The sequence below is a fragment of the Phyllostomus discolor genome, chromosome 6 (assembly GCF_004126475.2).
Source record: "Phyllostomus discolor isolate MPI-MPIP mPhyDis1 chromosome 6, mPhyDis1.pri.v3, whole genome shotgun sequence".
In the NCBI taxonomy this organism is placed as follows: Eukaryota; Metazoa; Chordata; class Mammalia; order Chiroptera; family Phyllostomidae; genus Phyllostomus; species Phyllostomus discolor.
Window position 1 is genome coordinate 164,791,714 of NC_040908.2, and position 27,349 is coordinate 164,819,062.

At 60.4% G+C, this 27,349-nt stretch overlaps 1 protein-coding gene across 3 annotated transcripts in view; it reads right to left on the minus strand.

The window, feature by feature from the left end:
• MACROD1 (mono-ADP ribosylhydrolase 1) overlaps nucleotides 1-18,165 on the minus strand; it is a 135,506-nt gene extending 117,341 nt beyond the window's left edge. The window contains exons 1-3 of one of the 3 annotated variants that reach the window (XM_028516626.2): nucleotides 17,709-18,165; nucleotides 7,069-7,170; nucleotides 6,377-6,493 (exon numbers count right to left, since the gene is read on the minus strand). In XM_028516626.2, coding sequence (XP_028372427.1) covers nucleotides 6,377-6,493; nucleotides 7,069-7,170; nucleotides 17,709-18,006 — 517 coding nt within the window. In that variant the 5' untranslated portion in view covers nucleotides 18,007-18,165. The remainder of the gene's footprint in view (nucleotides 1-6,376; nucleotides 6,494-7,068; nucleotides 7,171-17,708) is intronic. The other 2 variants (XM_036029637.1, XM_036029636.1) reach the window with 2 other exon arrangements.
• Between the last annotated feature and the right edge of the window lie 9,184 nt (nucleotides 18,166-27,349).

Sequence of the window (27,349 nt, forward strand, 5' to 3'; positions counted from 1 at the left end):
TGTGGAAGGACAGGGTGGACGCGGCTAATAAACAGGAGACGTGACCGAGCACCTGGGGAGGGAGGGGCCGGCCCAGGTCCGTGAGCCCCGCCCCCCCCCCCCCCCCTGGGGCCACAGCCCAGCACTCTGGACGGGGCCTGTGAGCCCTCGAGGGAATCTCAATAATTCAGGAGGAATCCATCATTTATGAATTTATGTAACCGCTTCCCGACCTTGTGGCAGCGAGCCGCCCTCCGCTTGCCGTGGTGGAAATTGGGCCTCGCGCTCCCACAGGCCTTCTGGGCTTTCTCGAGTGGGGAGGGGGCCGCCTGGGCCCCAGCCCTCCCAGGTGGCTTCCCCCCCATCGACGGCGCCCCTCAGCCCCAGCTGGGACCAGAGGGAGCTTCTGGAAAAGCAAACCTGATTGCACTCTCCTTAAACCCCGAGTCCCAAAGCGGGGGAGGGGAGGGGCGCTTGGCTCCTGGCCCTGCCCCTCACCGGCCTGCAGCTCTGTGGTGCCTCAGCCTCCTCCCAGCGAAACGGGGGAAGTGAGGGGACGTGTGTGGCTGGGGGTACAGCCCCCGGCCGGGGATGGGGTGTCACTCCATCAGAAGCTTCCCCCAGCCCAGAAGCAGGGCTCTGTGGGGCTAGCTGGGCACAGCGGCTGGGACACAGGACCGCCAAGGGGGCTCCTTGTGCCGGAGCCCACCACAAGGCCTCGAGAGGTCCACAAACCTGGACCCAGACGTTGTCGGTTCCATCTTTTCGGCACCGCCCACCTGCCACGCCAAACCACCCACCTTCTCCGTCCCTCTGCGGTGAGGACAGGCGACAGCACACCCACTCTGGGGACCCACATTTTGCAACCAGAAAAGGGAAGAAAGAAGAGATGTTCCCACCCACCTTCAAAAAAAGAAGTCTGGCAAACCACTGCTGTTTAGCTGTGCGTCCTTAGGTAGGGGGCTTCGCCTCTCTGTGCCTCAGTTTCCCCACTGACACCGTGGGGCCGACACAACACCAGGAGTCCAGGAGCCCTGTGGCATGGGGTGCGAATGCAGCCTAGACCGGGAGGGAGGCCCTCGGCTCAGCACCAGCCGTGGCTCATTCCAAGCACCTTGGAGCCTCCCCAAGCCCCACCCGCCCGCCCCTCCCTGCCAGCACTCTCCTTCTCTGCCCCTGGCACGCCCTTGTCCAGCTTCTGATTCAGGCATGCTCCCCCTTCTCGGCTCAAGGGCCTCCTCCTCCAGGCAGCTTTCCTGATTGCCTCCCACTCCCCGCAGGCAGGAGGGCCATGTCTCACACACTTTGCCGTCTCTGGTCTCCGCATGTCTCACCCCGAATGGTGGGTAAGAGGCTGTGTCTCCCGCAGCCCGGGGCCCACCCGGACGCCTGGCACACAGCAGACGCACCACTCACGTCTGCGTGAGCTCACCTGCCAAGCTGGGGCGTGTCCTCTCGTTTCCTGAGCCTCGGTCTGGTCATTGAAAATGGGGCTCACAGTCCTGCCCGCCTCACAGAGGCCTTCGGGGGAGGGGGGCCACAGAGGGGTCAGCGCAGAGGGAAGGGGCCAGTCCTCACCGGGCACTCTCCCGGGGGCAGGGCCCGGCCAGATCGGCCGCTGCTCCCGGGTCCCCACCTGCGCCCGCCCTCCCTGCCCGCTGCGGAGAGAGGTGGCCGCCGGCGGCAGTGCAGGCGAGCCTCGGCAAACACATTTAAATCTGAAGTGACAGATAAAGCGATTTACGGCGACAGTTTAGCGTCAGATCACTTCCCACCAGGCAGCCGGCGTCCCCGGCCCCCTGCTTGCTAGTCCATCAAGGCGGTCTCTAAATCACGGGCTCCGCGCAGTGGTCCAGGGGCCTTGAGGGGCCCTCCGGGCGGCGGGGGGAGGGAGCCAGGGGTCCGGCTGCTGACTCAGCTGGAGGAGGGGGCACGGTAAGCGGCTGGCAGACCACAAATCAAAGCCCCAAGACTTGAGGAAAGAGCACCACTTCCTGACTTATTTTAAATAAATAAGCAGCTTAAGAGAACGCCCATCGAGGCCAGCGTGGGGCTGAGAGACACGGGTGTGCCCGGCCTGGCCCGAGGGCCCCGCTGACCCGCCTCGCTTCCCGCCACCTCCTGAAACATCAAATGGTCCCCACGGCGTCACACGGCACTGGACGCAGACCCTGCTTCCAGCCTTCATCACATCACACTGCACTCAGTGGCTCCTGCCCTTGGCTTCCCGGTGAGGATTTCCTGGGGGCCCCAGAAATGTGTCGGGCCCTGGGCCCCGCCGCGCGGGACGGGCCTGGGGATGACCAGTTTTTCCGATGAGGAAGTGGAGGCTTGGACACACGTGGCCGGAGGCTGTGGTACGGCCAGCAGGGACGCTGGGCCTCTGACCCGGCGCCTGGCCCCTGCACCCGTGGCCCCGGCTCGCTGGCCTGGGAGCCCTTTCCGGTGAAAGGTTCTTTCTGCCTCTGCACAGAGCACCGCATTCATCCCCGCGCTGCCTGGTTATGCCTGAAGGCCAGAGCCAGGAGCCCAACCCCTGGGCTGGCCCAGAATGGGGGTCTTTCTTTGTGCTGGGACACTGCCTGCCGGGGACTCGGCTGTCGGTCGAGAACTAGGGATCCATAGGCACGGGCCTGGCACGTTGGGAACCTCAAGGGCGTGAAAGCGACCCAGTCAAGGTCATAACCCTTCCCCATGGTAAAGAGAAGACGCACATGCTCCGGAAGCTGATGCATCCCTGGGGGTAGGGACCCCCAGACCCGGAAGAGATCCAGGCACGGCTCTCCCCAGGCACAGTCTGGGGGGGGCACAGGCCAAGCCGGAGAGGCAGGCACTGCCCCCCAGAACCTCCTGCTGCAGAACGGGGGCCTATCGGGGCTCCATGGCTTATCTCGCCAGCGTGGCAGCCCAATTTAATTAAGATGGATGCGGCGCGCCCCGGTGGGCAGGAGCCGTAGCCAGCGCAGATGGCAGGAGCCTCAGACTCTCCGGGTGCTGCTGGAGCAAGCAGCCTTGGCCCGCCGGGCTGAGCGGGGTCCAGGGGTGCAGGCACTGCGCCTGAGGACTTGGGGGGACTTGGTCCTGACCCCTGTGACCTCAAGCCCTGTCGTCCACTGGCCAGGCAGTCCCCCTTCTACCCTCCGCCCCGCCCCCGCCCCCACATACCACACACACACACACACACACACACACACACACCAGTCCAACTCAAATGTCCGCACAGGGGGGTGAACACCAGCCCTGTGCCTCCAATGGCCAGGGACCAGTTGGGAAATGCAATGTGAATTTCCCAAATCCGGAGAGAGCCACGGGCTGGGTCCTAACTGTGGGGCACACAGGCAGGAAGGGGGCACCTGGCTCCTGCCTCCTCCAGGATCCCCAGCGCCCTCCTGAGGGGCAGCCCAAAGCTCTTCAGCACAGAGGGGTCTTGGGGGGCCCCAAGCCCCTTTCCTCTCGCAGGCCCTTCCCAGCTCCTCTGAAGTCTCCCCATCAGGGTCATCCCTGCAGCTGGAGGGGAGCCCAGGCAGTGATGGCATCTTCCCTGCCCCCCGTTCCAACCACAGGGACAAGAAGGGGCACCCCCACAACATCCAGAAGCTCTGGAGCTGCCCCCAAGCCCCAGGCTCGGTCCGACCCGCGCCAGTCCCCCTGGGCCCCTGACCCCCACGGGGCCCACACTCACCCCTGGCTGCAAAACTAAAAATTTGAAATTTTCCACCCCTGCATAATTGCTCGCTCCCTTTTCCCATTGTGGTGGCTCCGCGGTCGTCGCTGAGAAGCAATTATTCACGGCTAATGATTATAATCAAGTCAAATAGAATTTAATGGACACGTATTCTCTTCCTGCTTGAAACTTTACATATGAATTAAGCACATATGGGTTTCATGAGGCACAAGCCAGATTTATGCAGCCCGGAAAAGCCCCTCTATGCCCCGACTTTTATTCCGCCAATAAACAGCCTGATTTATGGGCGCCTCCAGGAGTGGGGACCGCGATCTCTGCTGCCCCCTGGTGGGCAGTGGGCAACCTGAGCCAAGGCGGTGGGGGCCCCAGGGATGAGGCCCAGTGGAGGACCCTTTGCCCCCCCAGGGAGGGGCCTTGTGCCAAAACCACCAAGGACCCCTGAGGCCTCCCTGGGGCCAAGCCCGCCAGAATGCCAGGGCTAGGCAAACACCTGGACGGAGCACCTGGATTGGGGGGCAGGCTCTGTGTGGGAACCCCACGTCCAAGGCCAGCCTCAGCCATTCCCTGGGGCTCTAGGAGGGTTCTGGGTTCTCCCTGCTGTGAGAATCTTTCTAGAAAAAAAGGAGCTCCCAAGAAAACACGCCGAGAGATGTTGGGTAAACTGAGGCACGCAGAGGGAGGAGAAAACTGCGCATCCGTGGGAGGCACCCCGCGTCCCTTCCCGTCGCTGGGGCAGGGCCGGAGCCGGAGGGACAACCGAGGCATCGATTCTAGCTTCGCCTGCGACGGCAGGCGCGGGGCCCTCAGTCCGTGCCCGACGCTGCGTGCACGCGCATCACAGTTCACGAGCATCGGCGCCTCATACCCCCGACACCCCGGAGCCCGGTCTCTACCACCCCCATCTTGAAGAGGAGGAGACGGGACCCCAGGCAGGCACATGGGAGAGCGGCGACCTCGGAGAGGCACCACACACGCCGCCGCGCCTCGCCGCGCCACCCCGCCCCCGCCCGGGGCGGCCCAACGAAGCCGGGACCGGAGTGCTTCTCTGAGCGCCAGAGGCTGCCAGCGCCGCTGCACTCGGAGGCCGGCCAGGCACAGGGCACTCGGGAAGGGCCATTAATCACACCGCAGCCCTCCAGAGCCGCCGCCCACTCCATCTGTGTCCCCCCCCCACCAACAGCGCGCCTCGGCCGGCCCACCCCCGCTCCCGGCCTGCCAACCACCCACCCGGCTGGGAAGGAGCTGATAAGATGCCCCACTTTTCCCTCTGGCCGCTTTGCAGCTCAGCCAGGGACGTGCCAGCAGGTCGCCTCCCACACCCTGGGCCAGTGACGGACAAGGCGAGGGACACCGGGCAGGGGGCCTGTGGGGCTGTCCCCTCGGCCGCAGCCCCAAGGCTTGGTCCTTCCACCCCAGGCCATCCACCCCTGGACCCAGGACAACAAGGTCACCCGTCTCCCCTGGGCTGCCGTGACATCTGCCAACCCAGCTCGGCCTGTCTTCTTAGCTCCACGTCTCCCCAGATGGACGCACAGACCTTGCTGCCCCCCAGCACCCTGGAGGCCCAAGGGAAGTGAGCAAATGTAGCAGAAGGAACCCAAAGGTGACCCGAGCTCCCCCTGCTCCAGGCCTTCATGTGACTGCTCACCATGTCTACGGAGACGAGCAACGGTGGGGGAGGGGGGAGACTCGTGCACCGGCACGGTCCAGCAAACACCGGCAGGCAGACCCGCAGTGCGAGGCCGCTATGGGAGATGCAACCCAGACCACAGACAAGCAGGCCCGGAGCAACCGAGCGGCCGCCTCTCCCCGGACCCAGGAGCCTAGTCACTTAGCCAGACCGACATCGACAGCACCATGCCCCAGGGACTCTTGACCACCCTACTCCCCGGCCAGCGCTGGGGTCAGACACAACAGGCCACAAGCCCAGGGGTGAGAGGAAGGAGATTAGAGACGATTCTGGGGGTGCTCCTGAGTGGGAGCCCAAGACAAGAGGGTCTGCCCAAGTCCCCAAATACTGTGCCAAGAGAGAGGCTCCTTCCTGTGATGCCCGGAGAGCAGGGGGGCCAGGCCTGGGTCCAGCCTCACTCACCCGCGTCCCACAAACCACTGGCACGCCTGCTAGACTTGACCGCACTTGGACGCCCCGCTCCTGACCTTGGCCGGGCCACCCCTGCCTGGGAGGGGGGCAGCCACCTTCCTCCTTCCTCCAGAGGGGACAGAGCAGCAGTCCCCCTCCGCTCATCACAAGAAACTGCCAAGCCAGCAGGAGCCGTCGCAGAAAGCTGAGCCTGCGGCCCAGAGGCCTCGGCCCCGCCCTCCCTCCCCGAGCTCCCTCGCCTGCTCCAGGTCTGCCGGTGCGGGCGGGCGGGAGGCCGAGGAAGGAAAGTGGTGGCCCGGCACCCGCCTTCCTGGAAGGGGAGCCCGGCGTGCTTCCAGCCAGGCTCTCTCTTCCCGGCCGCTAATGGGTCTCGGAGCTGTGAGGCCGCTCAGCCAAGGCGCCCCCGACACGGCGGGTCAGGGTTTCAAGGGAACGGGAGTCGGCTCAGCCGACACGCTGGGCTGCAGTGGCGCCAGCAGGCCGTCCAGTCCGGCCCCCCCAGCCTCGCTGGAGCCAGGTGGCATCCCCCCCGTGTGGGGCGTGGCAGAGCAGAGCAAAGGTGACCAGGCGACCGGGTCTCTGGCTCAGGCCGGCCAGGAGCCCCCACTCACCGGCGTTGACGATGGCGTCCACCTCCAGCTTGGTGATGTCGCCTCGGAACAGCGAGATCTTCTCGTTGAGATGCTTGTCCTTCTTGTACTTGGGCTCCTCCACCTTCGCGGCTGACCCTGGGACGAGCAGGTGTTGACAGTGGGGTCACAGGACGGCCCCCAAGGCCAAGCAACCCACCAGGGCCCACAGGCCAGGCGCCCCCATCAACTCCCGCCCAGCTAACTGGTCTCCTGAGGACACCGGTTAGGACAGCCCGCATCGACTAGGCCCTACTACGTGCACCAGCACGAGGTCTCGAGTCCACACAGCAGCGCGGCACACAGGCACAGCATGGACACCTCCTGCCCCTCTACAGGTGTGGCGCTGGCCCAGGTGGGTTTGGGCCGGCCTGGGCGACCAGTCACAAGGACCGCACTCTGCAGGGCCCGGGCGCTCACGGAGGAACACCCCTGAGAGCCGCTTCACCGCCGCTACGAACCCTAGCTCCAGGGCCCTGCAAGTGTGGGTCTGGGCTTGGCCTCCCACAGTGCAACGGGGGTAAAAACCAGACCGGCCACGGGCTGTGGCAGTAGCTAATCTCAGTGATGCAGGCAAAGTACCCCGAGCACGGCAAGCACTGGGTGAACGCTGCCGCCAACCTCCTCAGCCTGGTCTGAACCCAGGGCCGGGGGCGCCTCCCCAGCAGGCCCACCTTTTGCCGTGTCCTTCCAGGTCGGGACCTTCTTCAGCCGGATGAAGTCCTGGCAGAAGTAATGCTCCTCCCGCTGCTTGTCACTCAGGCCTTTCAGAAACGCTGCAGGGGCAAGGCGGGGCGGGCAGGGCGGAGCGTCAAGGCAGGCAGGGAGGGTTGCAGTGTGTGGGGGGGCCCACTCCCTACGGGTCTCGGGACTCTCGCCCTGTCCGAGGGTGAAAACCAGCCCTAGGAGTCCCTGCTTCCCATGGCCTCCGGGGGAGGGGGCGTGGAGGCAGGGGCCTCCCTGCCTGGGGTGTCTGGAGTCTGGAAGCCCCTAGAACGCCTCGCCCCGCCCTCTTTGTGCAGGAGGGGAAACTGAGGCCCAGGGAGGTCGAGGCTGTCTCTCAAGCACCACAGGCCTGAGTTCAGAAATCAACTCTTGCCACTTTCCAGCTTCTTCACTTACAGAGCGTGGGGGTGAAGACACTCCTGGCAGAATAATTCCAAGCTTACTCACACACGCCGAGGGCCAGGAAGGTTGGTGACACGGAATCCATTACACTAACAATCGGTTACATCATCAATCGGCTACATTATCAGTCCATTACATGATCAATCAATTGCGCGATCAATCATTTACATCGTCAATCAGTTCCATTACCAAGCTGTTATGGGATCGATCAGTTACATTATCAGTTACATCATCAGCGGGTTGCCTTAGCCATCTGTTACATGGTCACTCGGTCACATCACCGTTGTCACTGTGTGGAGGCTCGGGACACACGGGGCCGAGGCAGGGGGCCACAGAGCCGGGCAGACCTGCCGCCCGCTCGCAATACGCCCCCAGCCCCTGCTGAGGGGGTCCCACGGGCAGGCGCCCCCTGGGGCCTCCCCCCCCCCACCCCGTGGCATGGCTGGTACAGGGAGCAGCTGGAGCTGTCCCCGCTCTGCGGGGGAGGAAATAGGTGCTTGGGGAGCTTAGGAGGCCACCTGTGTCTCTCAAGCGAAAAGCCTGCCTCCCCATCCACTCATGAACTCTGGGTCCACCCAGGCTGGTTTCCCTGCTCTGACCTTGGCCCTGGGCCTGGCCTCCCTCTGGGCGGCACCAGGCAGAGTCCCCCAGAGCGCCCCTCTCCCAGGGATCTCTCCCGAGCAGTGGTCCAGGTTTGCAGCTCATGGGCTCCCCCTGCTGGCCTGAGGCCACCAGGGCGCCCAGGCGCTGGGCCCAGGCTCACTTGGCTGGACCCGCACACTCCCCAGCCAGGGCGGTTTCCACCAACCCGCCAGAGGGTGGGAGACAACAAACAGCAAAGACCAGAGACAGGGGACTTGAAAGGCGACAGGAAGTGTGCAGAGGTGGGAGGGCCTTTGCAGGAAGTGGTCGGAGAGGAAGGGCTGCCTCCTGGAGCCTTTGGGGCAGAAGGCTGCAAGGGGCAGGTATGCAAGGGAGAGGCGGGTGCCCTCCAAGTGCCCTTTTCCCTGCCGGAGTCACCCGGTGCACCCGAGCCTCTGCTTCTCAAGAACGCTCCTCAAGGTGCACACGGAAAGGGCCCAGTTCGTGGTCCTGCCCAGCACTCTGGTGGGATTCTTATAAAAGGCCCATCGCACCCAAATCCACTTCAGTTTTGGCTCAGACCAGAGCCACTCGCTTGGCAGCCACGTCCCCCCCTTCCCCAGACCCCTACGAAGTGCGGGTCCTGAACTTGGTGCAGACGTGGTCCCGGCCCTGCAGAACCTGCCAGGCAGCGCGGGAGGCAGAGGCTGACCGGCCTCTGCACAAGCAGGCCAGCGAGCAGTCCATGGAAGAGCCGAGGAGGGCCGGCCAGGGGGCTGGGGGACAGGTAGCCGGAACCCCAGCCCCGGGGGGCTTAAGAGAGACTCACAAGAGGGGTGGGAGACAGCCAGGGCAGGGCAGGGCAGGGCATTCTGCCAGCAGGAGCAGCATGTTCAGGGTCGTGGGCACGTGAAATTCAGGGTCGTGGGCACGTGAAATTCAGGGTGCGGGGCCGGGGGGCAAAGGGGGTGGGGAGCGCGGGGGGCGGGGGGGGGACGCTGAGAGGAGGAGGTGGGGCCTGCGGAGGAGCCACCGAGCCGAGGCCTGACTTCATCCCAGGGACACCGCGGTCAGGCCGGAAGCACCTCCACCAGGTACAGGCTCGGACCCCACACACGCGCCGTGTTCGTTCTCTCCGAGAGGCCAAGGCGAGCCCCACCAGGGAGGGGACCCAGCACAGAGGGTCCCCTCGGTCACCAGTGCCCCTGAACGTTCGCAGCCTGTTTCCCTGCCCCCTCCTCAAGGGGCTGCCCTCCCACAGGGCACGTGACCCCACGCGATATCTGAGAGATGGGCCAAAGGCTTCTCCTTGAAGCCTCCCTTCCGAGCCGGCTGGTGTGGCTCAGGGGATTGAGTGCCGGCCTGCGAAACTGAAGGTCGACGGTTCGATTCCCTGTCAGGGTACATGCCTGGGTGGTAGGCCAGGTCCTCAGTTGGTGGTGTGTTAGAGGCAACAGATCAATGTACTGTTTCTCTCACACATCGATGCTTCTCTCCCTTTCTCCCCCTCTCTCTAAAAGCAAATAAAGAAAATCTCCTTTTAAAAATGTTTCCCTTCTTCATGTATTGTGGAATGGGGATGGCAGTACAGGGTGGGGTGCTGGTTTTTAGAAGGAGCTAAAGCACTTCTCCAAGCTTTGGGTGTCCTCTTTTGTAAAGTGGGGGGTACAGAAGGCCCCCTTGTGTGTGAAGCGAGAAGTGAACAGGCAAAGGACGCAGCTGCCGGCAGCCGGGACCACCCAGCGAGCAACAGGCTGTGGGAAGGCCGGCTCCATCCGGGCTCTGCCTCTCCCTGGCAGTCTGGTGCAGGTCAGTCAGCTGCTACACATTTATGGAGCACCCACCAAGCCTGGAGGTGGGAGGCCGCACAGAGGAAAGCCAGGACCGCTTCCTGGAGGAAGCATCCCCCTGACTTCTCTGGTCTGCCCCAGGAGCTGCAAATCGCTAGAGAAAACCCCACCACCAAGCGCATGGCTCTCTCTAAATTCTTCACCTCCCGCTGGTGGCCCGTCTTCCCAGCCCCTCCAGCTGCTGCTGTAGAAGTGGGTGCCTCCCTCCCCCCTCTCCCCAGCCTTCCTCCCACCAAACCAGCAAGCCCCCGCCACCCCTGACCTGCCCACGCCTCGACCTTCCTTTGAGTCAGTGTGCAGGGAGGCCCCTCCTCCCAGTCCTCCCACCTGGCTTGCCGACCGGAGGACTGGCTCCAGCAGCGCCCCTCCACTGAACTGTCCTGTCTGCCCTCAAACACCCTCTGGTGTCCGTCCCCTCTTCCCTGAAACACCCTCCGGTCTCCCGTCTCCTCTAAAGCAAGAGTCTCCCTCAACCCTGCATTCCACACCCACAGCTGTGGCCTCTTTTCTCTGCCCGTCTCCTCCACCGTCTACATTTTCTCCCTCCCGTGCTGCCCCCAGCCCACAGCTCTCTGGCCCCACCTCTCCATCAAGGCCAAGGTCAAAAACACCTCACCCGCCACGGCCACGTGGCCCATCCTGTCCTCCCTTGTGCACTCAGCCCCTACAGCCCCTTCATTCCCCCACCCCAGGAACCCCCCTCCCGGACCCCACCAGGCTCACTGGCCCTCCTCCTCAGTCTCCTTGTGCCCCCCCTTTTCCTTAAGCTACACCCTCTTCCCAGGTCCTCACAGCCATTCCGCGCACTCGAAACCCTTCCCGCTCCCAATCCCAGGCCGCGCCTCCAGCCCCTCGTCATCTTCTGAGCTGCTGATATCTATCCCCCCAGAACCCGAGAAACCACGCCTTCCGCTCGCCCCCGCCAGGGGCCACGCCCCCATCATCGCTCCCTAGAGCCCGCCAAATCCCGCATCTGCCGGCGGACGCCCCGTGTCCATCCGCTGGTCTGTTCCTCACGCGGCAGCCCAGGGGCGTAGGAACAGAAGTCGGAAACCGTCTCTCTGTTCAGAGCTCATGTCCAACTCCAAGTCCCTACCTGGCCGGGTAACCGGCCTGTCTCCTCCCCGAGCTCCTCCAGGGCTGCCCTCCCCACGACATGTCATTCTGGCCGTGCACCTCGGCACAGGGCAGCCGAGCAGCTCACCTGTCGGTCCTTCCCGGGTCAGGCAGTTCCCGGCCTCCCGGCCTCCAAACTGGCTGTGCCCCGGCCTGGGCTTCTTTCACAGGCCCCGCCTCCCTGCCCTCCCTTCCCAGAGCCCCTGCTCTGACGGTCCGACACTTCATTCCTAACTTGACCTTGGCCACATTGGCTCTGTCCTATTTACTCCGGGCCCCCACCCCCAGCACAGTGCCCGCCATGTGTGGACACCGTGGAACGAATCAATGTGTGAACGGGCTGAGGCCTGGACGTTCAGGGCGAGTGTTCTCAGGGAACAGTCCTCTGGGCAGAGGGAAGAGCGGGCACGAAAGCCCTAAGGCTGCAGGCAGCGTGTGGGTGGAGACGTGGAGGGTGACCCAGAACAGCTGGACTGGGGAACAGAAGCCGCACCGCGTCCCTGCCAAAGACCACGCGCCCCCGGTGCAGGCCGTGGCTGTGGTTTGTACCCTCTCCCGCTCCCTGCCCCCACAGGCCTTGGGCTGGGGACCTCCCAATGCCACAGTCACGGTCACGGCAAGCCACCCAGCCTCTCTGAGCCCCAGTTTTCTGGCCCGTGGGGCAGGGGCACGTGAGCCTTCCCTGGGGCCTGGGCCTGCTATGGCCGTGGGAATGTCTGGAAGGCCGTGAAATGCATCCACACAGCAGAGAGAAGCCCTCCTCCCTCCTGCGAGTCAGGAGAGACTCAAAAGAGAACAAAACAAAACAAGACAAAAAATGTTTCAACTCGGGGCACAGTGAGTGGAGGAGCTTTTTAAACTACTTGGGTCCCTACATTTGCCACCTTGCACAACTGTGACCAAAGACACCCCCAATCCGAGGCCTTGGAATGCCCGAGTGCAGGCCCCCCCACCCCCCGCCGGCTGGGCAGGGGGCCGGGAAGTGAGTGCAGCTGCTGTGGCGCTGGACAGACCCCAGCAGCTGGGACCCAGGCTGATCCCACAGGGACGCCCTTGAGCTGAGTCCCTCTGCCTGGCGCAGGCCCGGGCACCCACGGAACTGGTCCGGGGTGCCTGGAGATGGCTCAGGTCCCCACCCTCTGGCACATGCCACCGCCTGCCTTTCCAGAAGAAGCAGAGCAAGCTCGCCCGGCCACGGGCAAGCCTGGGCAGGGTGTGGCCCTAGGCTCTCCTGCACCGTCCCTCCCCAGGATGTGTGGCCTGGTCCAAGGGACCAGCAGAGTCCGAAAGACAGCCCCGCTCCTCAGAGATGACACAGAAGATGACCGGTGCTCCCAGCTCCGCCACCAGCGGCCGGGTGCTGACCCGGGGACGCCCGTCAGCCTGTCCTTCCAGCCCACGGTCCCCGAGCACACACCTCTCCAGGCCAGCGTGCGGGGCACCGTGTCCTCACCTCCAGGCGGCTGCAGCCTGGCGGACCCCTGAGGGGCTCACACGCCGCACTGGTCCCCGATTTACGGGGAAGGAGAAGACAACAGCATCCTCACCGAGTGCCACCGTCACCGCCTGGGCTTCCTGTCAGCGGGGCTGCCCCTGGGCCCTCGTCACTCGCTGGGGGGCTGGGGAGCAGGGGAGGGGGGGCGGGGGGAGAAGCGAGACCTCCAGGGCACACACCCCACACAGTAGAACACGTTCCGCCTCCTTCTGCCCGAAAGACAGATGCAGACTTAAAGCACAAGTGAGTTTTATTTTTCTTATAAAAGATGTACAACAGAGGTTTTAATTTTCTTTCTCTTCTGGAGAGGCGAGCGTATTTCACAGCTCAGTGAGACAGGTGTTGTAAAAAGATGTTTGCAGTAAATTTTGACGGGGAGGCCTGACCCCGGACAAAGCTTTCATGGGCTCCCGGGCGCCGGCTGCGCGGGAGGAAGCAGGCTGTGCCGGAACCATAAAGTGCCGCGGGCGAGCGGGAATTCAATGATGTGTTTTAAGAAGTGTCTTTACGGCGCTTTGCAAGCCGGTGTTCAGAAAGGTGAGGGCAGGCTGGCGCGGAGGGGGCTCCGGGCTCTTCCGGAGAAGGCCAGGTGGGCAGGGCTGATAACGGCCCGGCTCTGCGGACGCGGCAGCAGCGACATTAATCAAGTGGGCTCGCCGTCCCCCAGGAGCGGGGTCTTGTCAGAGCCGGGGGCACGAGCAGTGGAGACAAAGAGCACGAGGCCCACGGAGCGTTTCTGCTCGCCTCCCTCCCTCCGCACAGGGCTGCCCCCCCCCCCCCCCCCCCGGAAAACAGGTGGGAGGAGGCCCCTCCGATTCCCAGGTGCCCGAACATTTCCCAGTTCCACAGCCGAAGCGGATACATCGCCCACCTTGTGTGAAAGGACACGGTTTCGAGGGGTCCTTGCCCTGGCCCAGTGCCCACTGAGGCTGTGACATCAGGGAGAGGAAATGCGACCCAGGACACGCAGGTCAGGCTCCAGCACCTGAGACCACGGGAGAGAGGAGTTGACTCAAGCTCAGTGTCACCATGGTCCCCGGACAGAGCAGAGAGAGGAAACAGGACCGAGGGGGCCACTGGGGGCCCCCCGTGTACAAATGGTTTTGATGTGATCCAGGCCCAACCTGCAAAACCCACAAAGCGGGTGTGGCTGGCCCCGTTTCACAGGTGAGGAAACTGAGGCTCGGGAAGCACGGAAGCAGGGGTGCAGGGCCTGCCCGAGCCAGAGAGCGCCAATGCTGTTCTAGCACACAGCCCCGCCCACACAGCCTGCAGAGCTGTCGGGAGCCTCCGTGGCCCCCCTCCTGGAGGCCAGCCCCCTCACCTGGTGACACGGTCCTCGGACACCCCAGGTACCTGACCTTAAGTCCCTGTACGCCCCACTGCCGTTACAACACGTTTCTGCCGTTTTCTGATGAGAAGGCACTGCCTGAGGGAATCAGAGAAGTTAACCCTGGCCATTGTAGCCAGATTCTGCAGAGCCCCCCCCACCCCACAAAAAGACTGAATGTCTCCTACTCAGGAAGGTCCATCCTGACACTATTTACTTACCTAGAGGGGGATGGGCCCCCATAAGTGGGCCGTCCACTTGAAGGTGGAGAGGAGGCCCAGAGCAAGGCAGCATCTGGCCACCTGTCCAGAGGACACGCTGGGCCGTGGGACTGGCGCCTCATTTGTACACGGGCCCCGGTGCGGGCACGCCACAACACACACAGAGATGGGGACACTGAGCAAGCACCCCGGGAAGGGGCTCCTCGGTGGGCGGGTCCACCCCCGGCAGAGCCGCTTGCCCAGCCTTCCCAGGGCGGTGGGATCGGCTCCCGAAGTCACCCAGCCAGCTCCCCAGCTGAGAGCCTGTGCTGCTGAGCAACCCGAAGGCTGCAGTTTGGCTCCCACGTGGCGCTTCCTGTGGGGAGAGCAGGCTCTGCCCAGGCACGTGAGGGTCCCCCAACCTCCTGCTCTAATTCCCCACCTTGAACTGTGCATCAACCTTCTTTTTTTTTTAAGACTTTATTTTATTTATTTTTAGAGAGAGGGGTAGGGAGGGCGAAAGAGAAGGAGAGAAACATCAGTGTGTGGCTGCCCCCTACTGGGGACCTGGCCCACTACACAGGCATGTGCCCTGACTGGGAATCGAACTGGCGACGCTTTGGTTTACAGGCCGGCACTCAATCCACTGAGCCACGCCAGCCAGGGCATGGGCATCCACCTTCTGGCCTATACATCGGTATCTCGTGAGTTTGGTTATTGCGTGCCAGTCTTTGAGAGAGGATTGTCTCAGGCGCAGACGGGGGGTTGGAGGTCTATGTAGACGTGCCCCCAAGAGAAGGGAGAGCATGTGTCCAGCAAAAACGTGTCCGTGACACTCAGAGCAGCTTTATTCCCAACAGTCCCACACCGGAAACCCTAACGCTCATCCACAGGAGCATGGGGACACAGACTGTGGTATGTCCATGCCGTGGAATATTATACAGCAATAAAAAAGAGCAAATGGTCAACACACCCGACAACGTGGACGCATCGCAGACATTAAGTACGAGGTGCCCACACCGCACGCCTCTGTTCCTATGACGTTCGAGCAGAAACGAACAAACAGAAGAGCAACTAGCTTTAAAGGCTACTGATTGGAAAGGGCCTCCACGGAGCCTGCCAGGGTGATGGCAGTGTTCCACCTATCGACCAGGGTGGGGAGGCACAGCTGGATACTTCCATGCAAGTGCTGACCGTCCGTCCGCATGACGAAGGTCTGTATGCCGGGCTCGCTCTGCTGTGACTCCGCCCCCAGGGTAAATGGAACATAATGAGCAAAAGGTGTGCGGTCTTCAAGGACCAGAGCTAGGACCCCCTCTGAGGTGGGGTCCAGCTGAGGGAGCACCACCCAGTGTGGTGGCCTTAGAAATATGCCCCTAATCCTTTGATGATCTTTGCTTCCCCAGGTGGAGCCCACTTCCCCGCCCTGGGAGGGTGGGCGGGGCTCCCTGGCTTGGCTCTAAGCCCTGGGGTAAAGCAGGAGAGACACCGCGAGGCCTGGAAACAAGGCTGCAGACAGGCACCGTGGCTGCCGGCTCGGTCTCCTCGTGGTCCCTGGCCCAGGTCGCCTGCTCTGGGGGAAGCCCACTGCCGTGTCGTGGGGACACCCCAGCCGCTCCGTGGAGGCCCCGTGGAGAAGAACTGAGGCCTCCGGCCAACAGCCACTTCACGTGAGTCACCCGGGAGCAGCTCGCCCCCGGCCCAAGTGGGTCCCCAGGCCACCCGAGACCTCTGAGCTAGAACCACCCAGCTGAGCCACTGCCAGGCTCGTGGGCCTCGGAGGCTGTGCGGTGTCTGCCATTGAAGCCCCTTGGTTCCTGGGGTAATAATGTGCCACCCAGAAGTGACAGATAACTGAAACACATGGGGGTCCCTCTCTCACCCCCAACATACCAGCGGGGGGGCTTCACACCTGGTGCTGGGGCACCTGGGGCCAGGCCGCCCTCCTCACACGCCCCCGGACTGGGACTGGACGCTGGCGCTCGGGCAGCCCCACCTGCCAGGGTTTCCTCACAGCCCTGACCTTTGCCAGGCGCTGCCCCCGGGATGGCCGTGCTCTCCACCCAGTTCCCTCCCTGCAGAGGAGAAGCCCTGTGAGGGCAGGGTCCTTCCCGGTCTCCCTCTCGGCTGAATCCCCAGCCCCGGCCGGTGCCAGCCACATAGAAAGAAAGCACTCAATAAAAATGGACCGACTGCATGGACGGGAACCCCAGCTCCAAGCAGAGAGGCACAGCAGCAGCCTGGGAATCGCTGCTTCATGACATCTGGAAGTTTCTAGCAGCACCAAGGAATGGCGCTGGCAGGGAGCTGGATCCTAGAAATCAAGGCAGATCCGGAGCTGGTGGTGCCTGGGCCCCCCGCCTCCCTGGCTCTGTCCCACCCCCCGGGTTACTGCTCATGGGCGGAGAAGGAGAAGCAGAGCTCCCTGCGGGGCAGTCTCCCTGCCAGGGGCCTCTGCTCGCTGCCCTCACTGGTGTTCTTATGCCCATAAACACCGCGTGTGCTCACGGAGCAAAGTCAAGTGCTATCTGCGGGCACTTTAAGATCCCAGTGCAGGCCACGCAATTAATGACGGGGCTAAGTCCTCTTGAACTTTACCTCCAATCCCGGGAGGATGCCTCCCTCATACCCCCAACCACCGCCTGTCCAAGGCCTGCCTTCTCAGCCCCATTGGCCAAAGCCACTCTACAGGCGGGCGCAGCCAATGAGCTGCTTTCCCTGCCCTTTTGAAAGGGGATCCAGCCGGGAATGGTCGCTAGGGCCCAGGGAGCAGACCCTGAAGGGCAGGGGCAGCTGGAACAGGCTCCTGGGGCTATTTGGGGCTCTGCCGGTCAGGCTGCCTCCCTCCCTGGCTCTGTGCGGGAGGGGGGAGGGACATGCCTGCCCTGTGGGGGCGAGGTCACTATTCTCACAGACACAATGCCCCATCTCTGCCCTGCTCCCCAGCCGTCCTGCCCTGGGTGCCCCAGGGACTGCTTACAGTGGCAGGAGGCCAATGATGAGGGCGAAAGGGCATCGGACCACGTGCCCAGAGAGGCAGGCCCTGGGGGAAGGAGGGTGGAAGTGGGACAGGCCCATCCGGGGAGGCCCTTCCTAGGGGTTATCTGATCCCACCAAGTGGGACTCCAGTCGGAGAGCTATCCCCTCAGCCCATTCCCTGCCACTGTGCCCGAAATGCCACCACTGGAGAAACCATGCTATGCCAAGCATTGGGAGTTCAGGACCTTAATGTCAGCTCTGTCACAAACTCCCAAGTGACCTTGGGCTATTTGGCTAAAGTACTGGGCCTCAGTGTCCCTCCTGCACAACGGGGCATGGGGGTAGGTCCTGGACGACCTCTAAGGCTGCCCAGTGGCCCATTCCCGGGGGGCAGGGCCACCTTCTTCACCCAGCCCAAGACGCGGAACCTGGAGCTGACCTGGGGTGAACTGTTTTGTGGGGCTGGGAACACGGGGGGCGTGGCTGTGAGTGCGGGAGTCCACACCAGGGCATAGGGGGCCCCAACCTCCCCAGGTCTCTGAGGTGGAAGAGACTGCTGGTGAGGTGCCGTCCAGCCTCGGAAGGCCCACGTGGGGCCGCCCTCGCCCCTCGCCCCCCTTCTGCTTACACTTACATTTTGCCTCCTTCCAGTCGGTGGAGGTGTTCAGGTCCACCTTCGCCGCCATGGCCAGGGGGGCCCAGGTGCGCACCCCGGCTCTCCGCCCCACCGCTGCCGCCCCCCAAGCCCCAACTCCCGCTGGGGACCGCGCGCAGACCCCGTAGGGGCCCAGGGAGGCCGGAAGGCCGCACGCACTGCTGCGGGTCCGCGTGGCACCCACTGAGGGGCCTGGCCAGGGGCGTGGGGCGCCGAGCAGCTGCCCCGCCGCACGCAGCAGTGCCAAGCGGCAGGACACTCGGCCCTGCAGAGACATGAGCAGGCGGCGCGGAGCGGCTCCCCGCCCACTTGAACTCTAATTACGGTGTTCAGGAGAGTCTCTCCCTATTTACTCCGGAACGGGGTGGCGCGTGCCAGCCAGCGGCGACCTGCTCCAAGCCCGCGGGCCGTGCGGCCCGAACAGCCCAGGCGTGTCGCTGAGCACCCTGGAACTTGTAGTCCCGACGGCCGGATGGGTCTCCGCACTCGGGCACAGACACGTGCGCACTCCGCCCACCTCGCCCAGCCCTAGCCCACTCCACGCCGGGCTTCGCGCCGCGCTGGACTCCCTCCCTCTTCTCATTTGGGCTCTCCGAGGGTCGCGGGGCCACGTGGCCCCTCCCTCGGGGCGGGTCGGCACCCGCTGTCCCGGCCCTCCTCTGCCCCTCGCCCCGGTGCTCCGTACCAAACAGACCGGGCACAGCCTCCGTGGTGCGAAATGTTTTGCTGCTAGGGGCCCCGCTGGTCGCCCCGCGGTTGACCTGGGCCGCACCCCATCTCACCCCCAGTCCCCGGGAGCCCCGGTCGGGCTGGCCCTGGGGAGGTGACAACTGGGGAAAACGGGTACATCAGGTTTGGCGACTTCCCTCAAGCCTACGAGCCACCGCCTCTTAGCCCCAGGGGCGGGCGGGTGCGCGGCTGGAGGCGAATCTAGAGCAGGCCCGGAGGCTGGACGGACGGGGTGGAATTTGAAGGTCTAGAACTTGAGTTCCAAGTGGCGTTTTTGGCATTTTCCAGCGGAAGAATTGGGGTGATTTTTCTTTATATTTTCTCAACACTTTTACAAAGACTATGAAGATGGATTTTTTTAAACTTTAGATTTTTTAACATTTTATTTATTTTTCTTTTTATAGAGAAGGGAAAGGAAGGAGAGAGAGAAAAAAACATCAATGTGTGACTGTGTCTTGCACATCCCCCACTGGGGACCAGGCCCACAACCCAGGCATATGCCCTGACTGGGAATCGAACCAGCAACCTTCGAAGGCCTGTACTCAATCCACTGAGCCACACTAGCCAGGGCCAAAGATAGATTTTTTTTTAAAAAGATTTTATTTGTTTACTTTTTAGAGAGAGGGCAAGGGAGGGAGAGAGGAAGAAAAACATCAATGTGCGAGAGATACATCGATTGGTTGCCTCTAGCTTGCGCCCAACCCCGGGAACCTGGCCCGCAACCCAGGCATGTGCCCTGACTGGGGATCCAACAAGTGACCTTTTGGTTTGCTGGCCAGTGCTCAATCCACTGAGCCACACCAGCCAGGGCTGAAGATGGATTTTTAATATAAATACTTTATGTCTTTCTATACTATTAATATTTTAATACTCTCTGGGAAGTATAATCGTGAATATTTTTATAACCTGGGGAGAAGGAGCCTTGGTTTCACAGAAGGTTCCAGTACCAGCTCTGCCACCCTGGGGTACACTGGCCCCTTGCAACTTGCTTCTTGAGATGTAAATTACGAATTCAGCATTCAGGTCTGGCTGGTTGCAGACCTGCCCTGATGCTTAGGCCCCTGGCACTGAGCGTGGCAGTGACCCTGGCAGGGCTGGGGGTGGATGGCAGAATCTGGCTGTGGATGCAGCAGGCAGCACCACCACCCCGGGAAGAGGATTATTAGCACATACCAGCGGCGGGGAGAATGCTGATCGGGCCTGGGAGTGAGGGAAGAGAGGAAAAGGTTGGAAGCCAGGGTCCCCAACATTCCAGGACCCCCAGCCAGGCCGTGCCCTCTCCCAGAAAGGTCAGCGAGATGAGTTCTGGATGTGGTGGACGTGGTAGTCGGGTTTCCATGCCCAAGGCCTCCTCTCCACCGGCCACTTCTCTAATAACAGAGCAGGAAGGGCCTGGCCAACTGCAGCCCGGACGGCGGCCGTTGACAGGGCACCAGGCACCAGCCGGCGCCCAGCATTAATGAGCACTCCGTCCATTTGCTCCGCCTCTGTGAATCGGGTATGTGTTCCAACTGCCTGCTGGATGAGGCGGCTCTGCCCCCACGGCACGGATGAGCAACCCAGACTGGCCCAAGGTCAACACAGCTTGGGAGGGCTGAGCCCAGACTTCGGTCCAGGTTTTTTGGTTCCCATCTGTGGTCTGCAAAGTGATTGCACAGATGTCACTGTGATTCAGGAAATGAAGCATGTGGGTGACCCCATGTATCTGTTTTCTATTGCAAATTCAGCAGCTTAAACAACACAGATGTACGTTTGAGTTCTGTAGGATAAGTCTGACGTGGGTCCCCCTGGGCTAAAATCAAGGTCCGAGCAGGGCCGCACTCCTCTCTGGAAACTCTTCTTCTTCACAGTCCCCAGCTCCAGAGACCACCCAGGTTCCTGGGCTTACAGCCCACTTCCTCCAGCTTCAAAGCAGGCGATGGTGCTGCATCTCTGACCCTTCTCCCTCGGCGGCCTTCCCCTCTGCCTCTCCCCTGCTTCTCCCTTTCGTTTTCAAGGACACTCGCGATCACGTGGGGCCCACCAGGGTAACCCCTGACAATCTTCCAACTGAAAGTCTGCCGAGTTCCATCTGCGACTTTACTGTCCCCTTTGCCCGGTAGTGTGTGACATACACACAGGCTCCAGGTATTCGGATGTGGACATTCTGCGGGGCAATCCTTCTGTCTACCAGACCCTTCCCGGCAAGGTCTGGGGAGGAGGACACAGCAAGAGGCAGAGGCCAGCGGTAGGGTCTCAGGCCCAATCCAGAGGCCGACTCCAACGCTCAGCCCGAAATCCACATCCCCCACAGCCGCCAGGCCGTGCACACGCCCGGACACCCTGGCAATCCGTGCCGATCCCTGTCTTCTCGCTGGCACTCAGCTCTGTTCTCACAGGGCAGCCAGGATAGAGAAGGTGCCGGTGCACAGCCCTCCCTCGTCTGGTCTAAGAGAGGCCTGGCCACACACCCGAGTGGACACGGGCGGAAGCATGATCTGCCAGATAGGACCTCCCCATCGGGTTGCTGCTGGACCTTGCAGAAAGGGTCAAATTTTGCCGGGTACCAACGGTGTGTGGGGGGGGGGCATTACAGGCCGAGGGACCCACAGGAGCACAGGCACAGAAGTCCGTGGAACACCACGGCTCCCAGTGGGGCTGCAGCACCGGGCCTTGTCAGTAGAGGACTTTTAATGCTGGAGAGGGAGGGGCTTTTGTGTAGAGAAAGTCTACCTCCTGCTGCTTGTGTTTAAATTAATACTGTGTTTATTAAACTTATAAATTAAAAAAAAGAGCTAGTTCTTCTTGAACGTCCAACAGCAACTTGCAAATCTAATGTTCTATTTATAAATCGACTAATTTTTATATAAAAATGAGAACTACTTTCGCTTATTATTTGATGAATATTTAATTAACTCACAGGTTCAACAGATTAAATTCTAAAAATGAATGCTAATTACAAACGTAGGTAATTAAATTTCCTAATAGATTTAAACTACAGTTTGCAGGGTTGAAATAGCTATTCCTCTCAAACACCTCAAGCTCACAACAGAAGAGACACATCTAAACATATTTTTCTCTTGGGGTCTCTTTTTCTTTATAAACAGGGAGGGTGTGGGAGGGGGGAGCAGCGAGGGTGCCCTCCCAAGCCAAGCATATTTTTTTTCTAATCAGTTAAACAATTCTTATACCCTAATAGATTAAACTTATAAATACAGTAAATCAGTTCTCTTAAATATTCCTTGTTTTACATTTTATTTATTTATTTTTAGGGAGAGGGGAAGGGAAGGAGGGAGAAAGAGAGGGAGAGAAACATCAGTGTGTGGTTGCCTCTCACACGCCCCTACTGGGGACCTGGCCTGCAACCCAGGCATGTGCCCTGACCGGGAATTGAACCAGCGACCCTTTGCTTCGCAGGCCCACACTCAATCCACCAAGCTACAGCAGCCAGGGCAGTTCTCTTAAATATTCAAATGCTGTTTGTGAACTTAGATCCTTTTATATTGTCTAATGTATCTATTTCTGTGTGATAAACCTCTGAAAACTTATTGCCTCAAAGTAACAACCAGCATGCTGAGTCGGCAGTATGGGTGGGATGAGCTAGAAGGTCCATCTGCCAGTCTTGCCTGGTCACCGCTGTGGCTGCGATCATCTGACCACCCGGCTGGGTCTGGGGACCCAGGGTGGCCTCGCTCACCTGCCTGGCAGCTGATGCTGGTGGTCAGCAAGGCCCCTCAGGTCTGCTCTCTGCTGCCCTCATCCTCCCATGGGCTAGACTGGGCACCTTCTTGGCATCGTCATCTCTAGGCCCTGCTCCAGGAGGGGGACAGCAGAGGCTGCAATGCCCCTTGAGGCCTGACTCTGAGGTCACACTGCATTACCTCCACCACACCCCGTCAGCCAATCAGGTTGCAAAGCCAGCCCATATCCGAGGGAATGGAGTTATAGGCTCCCTCTTAATGGGAGGAGCGGCCAAATCCCTTTGCAAAGAGTGGGCACCTAGGAGGAATTATTGCAGGCAGCCTGCCACTCGTACCCTCTAATTAAAACCACAAACCAAGCCCTGGCTGGTGTGGCTCCGTGGATTGAGCGCTGGCCTGCGAACCCGAGAGTCACAACTTCGATTCCCAGTCAGAGCACGTACCCGGGTTGCCGGCCAGGTCCCCAACCAGGGGCACATGAGAGGCAACCACACGTTGATGTTTCTCTCCCTTTCTTTCTCCCTCCCCCTCTCTAAAATAAAGAAATAAAAGCTTTTAAAAATGAATAAGGAAAACCACAAACCAGATAGGGCAGATTGACTCAAGCATTTCAAACCCTTAAATACAGGTTCTGGGATGGCTTTGCTGGCTTCCACACGGTTCAGGGCTGCGAGCCACCCCGTGGAGCAGACTCCCGTCTCGGCAGGTGCAGTGAGCACTGGGACCACAGTGCAGTGAGGGTTTCCCGCCGGTGGTCTGAGATCTCAGACGGGAGCGGGAGTGGGACCCAGGGAAATTCCTCCAACTCTAAAGGGAGCCCCGCCCCCACCCCACAGCCCATTCCTTTTCCCAGGGCCTGAGAGTTAAAGCCCAATGTGTCACTGTTTCCTGAGGGTCCTTCCTGTCTCAGCTCTGCCCCGGGCCACCCGCCACTTCCTTCTTTCTCCTGCCTCACGTGGGCAGATGAGCCCCTACGCTGCCCAGCTCCCCCTGACATCTCGGCTGTGCTGTGTGATGCCAACTTTGCATGTTGTAATGCTCGCTTAATATTTTACTTCACCTGCCTGAGTTTCGTTTTACTATCTGTTTCATTGGCCAGTGTTGTATAATCGCCATTTTGACAGATGTGAAAGGAAAGGATGGATTATGAGGCATTAAATGTCTGGAGCATGTAGCTATATATATCATGGGCCTCTGGCAGGATGGTCATCAGAGGATGACCCCCTGATTCCTGCTCAAAGTGACCGGGTCAGTGGTTCGGAGAGGGCTGACTTCCTGTTCCGGGGTGGGGCCTCGGAGGGCCCTGGAGCTGGCTGGGGGAGGGCACCAGCTGCCCCTCTGCTGACTTCAAAGAAGGACTGGTAAGGCGGTGAATGCTTAGGGGACATGGAGGGTAAAATGGCTTCAAGTGTACAAAAAGCTCAAATAGTAATGTGTATTCTTGTAACAGGGTGCAGCCGGAGGGGGAACCCAAATGGGGATTTGTAATGGGGTCCAGAACTCAGGGTGTCCAGGAAATATTAGAAAAAAATATATATAGGATGTCCTCACCCCCACAAGTTGGAGCTGGGGGATGGGACACATGGAGCAGGGCCATTCAGAGCTGTTTTGCATCGCAACCATTTTGCAGGTAACCTCTGGCGTGGTCATTTAATGTATCTATAACCTTTAACTGGTTTCACAGATATGTTAAACAGCTGTGGCCATGCTTTGAGCCAGGGGGATGGGAGTGACTTCCACCCAGGATGTAACTGGGAAGCAACTCCCCCTGGTTACAGAGCCTGTGTGAGAGCTTGGAGATGATTGGCTCCACACCACGGGGCCACACCTGCCCCGACTTACTATGGCAGCCCAGTAAAGCTGGAGGAATGCAGGAATGCTGGCAGGTGTGACTGGTTGTGGGAAAAGTGGGAACCCAGGATTTAAACCCAGGTGCGGCAGCCACGTGGGGGCTTTTTGGGACCGTGCAGCTTTAGGGTGCGCCTTTTTTGCCACGTGGATTAGGAAGCAGGAGAGACTTTGCCTGGAAGAAAAGGGGTGAAAGGATTCTTGTTGGTGGGCATGAGAAGGTGCCACATGGCTTTGGATTAACTGGAGAACACGACAGTGACACAGCTGATGGTGCTGGAACTGAGGGGCTGCCTGAACCACAGACTTCTGCTTCTTCTCCTGAGATATGGTGCCCCAGACTGGGCAGAGGGAGAAGTAAGGATTGTGTGTGTGTGTCTGTGGGTATTCTGAAGGACTTCAGTATTTTTAATGAAGACATTAAATCATTACTCTGTATAACTTTTTTATTTTTATTTTTAATGCCTTTTCCATCTTTTTAAAAAAAGATTTTATTTTACTTATGTATTTTGAGAGAGATGGGAAGGGAGGGAGGAAGAGAGTGAGAGAAACATCAATGTGCGGTTGCCTCTCACATGGCCCCCGCTGGGGACCTGGCCCACAACACAGGCATGTGTCCTGACTGAGAACTGAACCAGAGACCCTTTGGTTCGCAGCCTGAGCTCAATCCGCTGAGCTACACCAGCCGTGGCTGTATCACTTTTTAAATAAATTATCCCTTTGCTTTTCTCCAATCTCTGACATTGAGAGACGTCCTTCCCTCCCAGCGGACAAGGTGAACCTAGTACGGGGGCAGGGGAGCGCAAGGGTGGGCCCATTCATAATAGTGTATCATTCACCCCCACCCCCATGTCTGTTCTATAACTTTATAACAAGTTTTAACGACATAATTAAAGTGAAATCCCACCCTGGCTGGTGTGGCTCAGTGGATTGAGCACCAGCCTGGAAACTGAAAGGCAGCGGGTTTGATTCCCAGTCAGGGCACAGGCCTGGATTGCTGGCCAGGTCACCAGTAGGGGGCGTGTGAGAGGCAACCACACATCGATGTTTCTCTCCTCATTCCCCCTCCCTTCCCCTCTCTCTAGAAATGAATAAACAACAAAAAAAGAACTGGACTGTGTCCCAGGCCCTGCCTTCAGTGAACACATCATGGGCCCCGCCCCGGTGGAAGCAGCATCTAGCGTGGGAGACCCACGGTCAGCAAGTGAACAGGCACGAGACATTTCGGGCGGCGCCGAGAGCTGCCCAGAAATTGAGCTCAAAGAGCAGAGAAAGACCAAGGGGAGGAGGCACGTTGAGGCCAAAGGAAAAGGGGAGCAGCGGAGAGGGAGGCAGGACCGCGTGCCACCTGGGACGTGGGCTCCATACACCCGGGCATCTCTGGAGGGTGCTGGCCAAGGTCATGGACGAGCTGCTTTTTAAAGGCTGCTTCTTGACATCCGAGGAGCCATCAGCATTAGAGATTAGAGACAGTGATACTTGCACAAGCATTCGGGGCAGAGCTGGAGAGGAGCAGGAGGAGCAAGCTGGACTCCAACCCGGTCACCGGGATCTCCGCCATCAGCGGAGAAGAGGAAAGCACAGGAAAAGGCCCGGGGCGAGGGCCACTGTTTTGCTCACCTGCGGCTGTGTAACAGACTGCCTCAAGCTGCCTTGAGGCTTACCTGGCTGAAAACATTTAATTATATCTCACGATTCTGTGGGTCGGGAGTTTGGTTAGGGCTCAGCCAGGCGCAGCTAGATCCTTCTGCTCCATGTGGCTTCAGCTGGGGTCACTCCGTGGGGACTGGGCAGGGCTGGAGGGTCCGAGACCGCTTTCCTCGCACACCTGGGCTGGGACCGCTGAACGGCTGGGCTCTCCACGTTGCTAGTTTGGGCTTCGCTGAACCACGGCTGCCTCAGGTCTGTCTGACTTCTTAGCAGGCAGCACGGGGCTCCAAGAGCAAGTGTCTCAAGAGACAGGAGGTGTAAGCTGTCAGTTTCATAAGGCTTGGAAACTGGCCCGGTAATACTTCCACTGCGTTCTATTGGCCAAAGTAGTCCCAGAGCCCCCACCAAATCCAAGGAGAGAGGACAGACTGCCCCACCTTTCAGGAAGTGGGGTGTCACCAGATTCATACTGTCCTTCACCTCCCTAGGTGCCTCTTGACGACCTTGTCTCAGTGTGGGGTGTCACATTACACCCTGGGGTCAATTCAAACCTGCTTGTCGGTAGCTGGCTTCCCTCTCAGCCACAACCGAGACTCAGGTATGCAAGAAATGTGCTTTACGTTTTCTTAGATCCGGGTTTCTCAAGCTCGGTTCTCCTTACATTTGGAGCCAAATAATTGTGGGGGACTTCCCTGTGCAGTGCAGGGTGTTCAACAGCCTCCGTGGCGCCTGCAGCACACCCACCCTCCAAGTTAGGACAACCAGAAACGCCTGTGGACGCTGCGAAATGTCCCGTGACCAAAACCGTTCTTGGCCAAGAGCCACTGCCCTGGGATGAGCTCACTCCGACTCCGAGCCCCCATCCTACCCAGCTGCCAGGACATTTTATCCCAGTTTCCACTGGAGCCCCTTCTTTGTCCGGCTGATTCCAAATCGGGGCGAGAGTGCTGACCCGCTGTCTCTCATGATCTCCATCAGTGTCCTCGTCGCACGCACCTCGGTGGTCGCCTGAGTGGCAGCAGCTCCCCTCTCGTCTCAACTTGCAACCCTCGCAGGGCATGGCCTGGCAGCCAAGGCTGGGGGTCCTGTCTGACTCCAGCCACCCATCCACCCGGGCAGGCAGCCGGCACTCCTTCTCTCTCCCCATCACAGCTAGGAGACGGCAGGGGAGTTGCCAAGGAGTCCGCCTGTGGCGGACAGGATACTCGCTGACCGTGGCTGTGAAAGACCTGGCTCAGAGACGCCTGCAAAGTCTTCAGCCCAGGAATGGCAAGGCCACTGATGAGAGGGAAGTCGAGGGAAGAACAACTGGGTGAGGGGAGACCAGAGCGGGAGCTCCGATGTGAACACATTGGAAAGCCCGCCTGCCTTCCCAGTGAGACACCGAGGAGGCATTTGGGTGGACACGTCTGGAACTTGGGAGCAGGACCTCGGCGGAACACGGCTGTGTGGGAGTCATCCAAGACAGTATTTATAGCCCCGACACTGGCTGAGATCACTCTGGGAGGCAGCGTGGATGGCAAGGTCCCAGGCTGGGCTCTGGGGCTCTCTGAATAATTATCGGATAATAATTACCATCGTTGCATTCCTTGAAGCACCTGGCACGGCGCCTGGCTGCCCGTTCACGGAATCGAGCAGAACTCTGTGGCGCTTTGCGTCCCGCTGCGCTTTCCCCCACTGATCGGGACCCAGATTCTATCTTAGCGGGAGAGC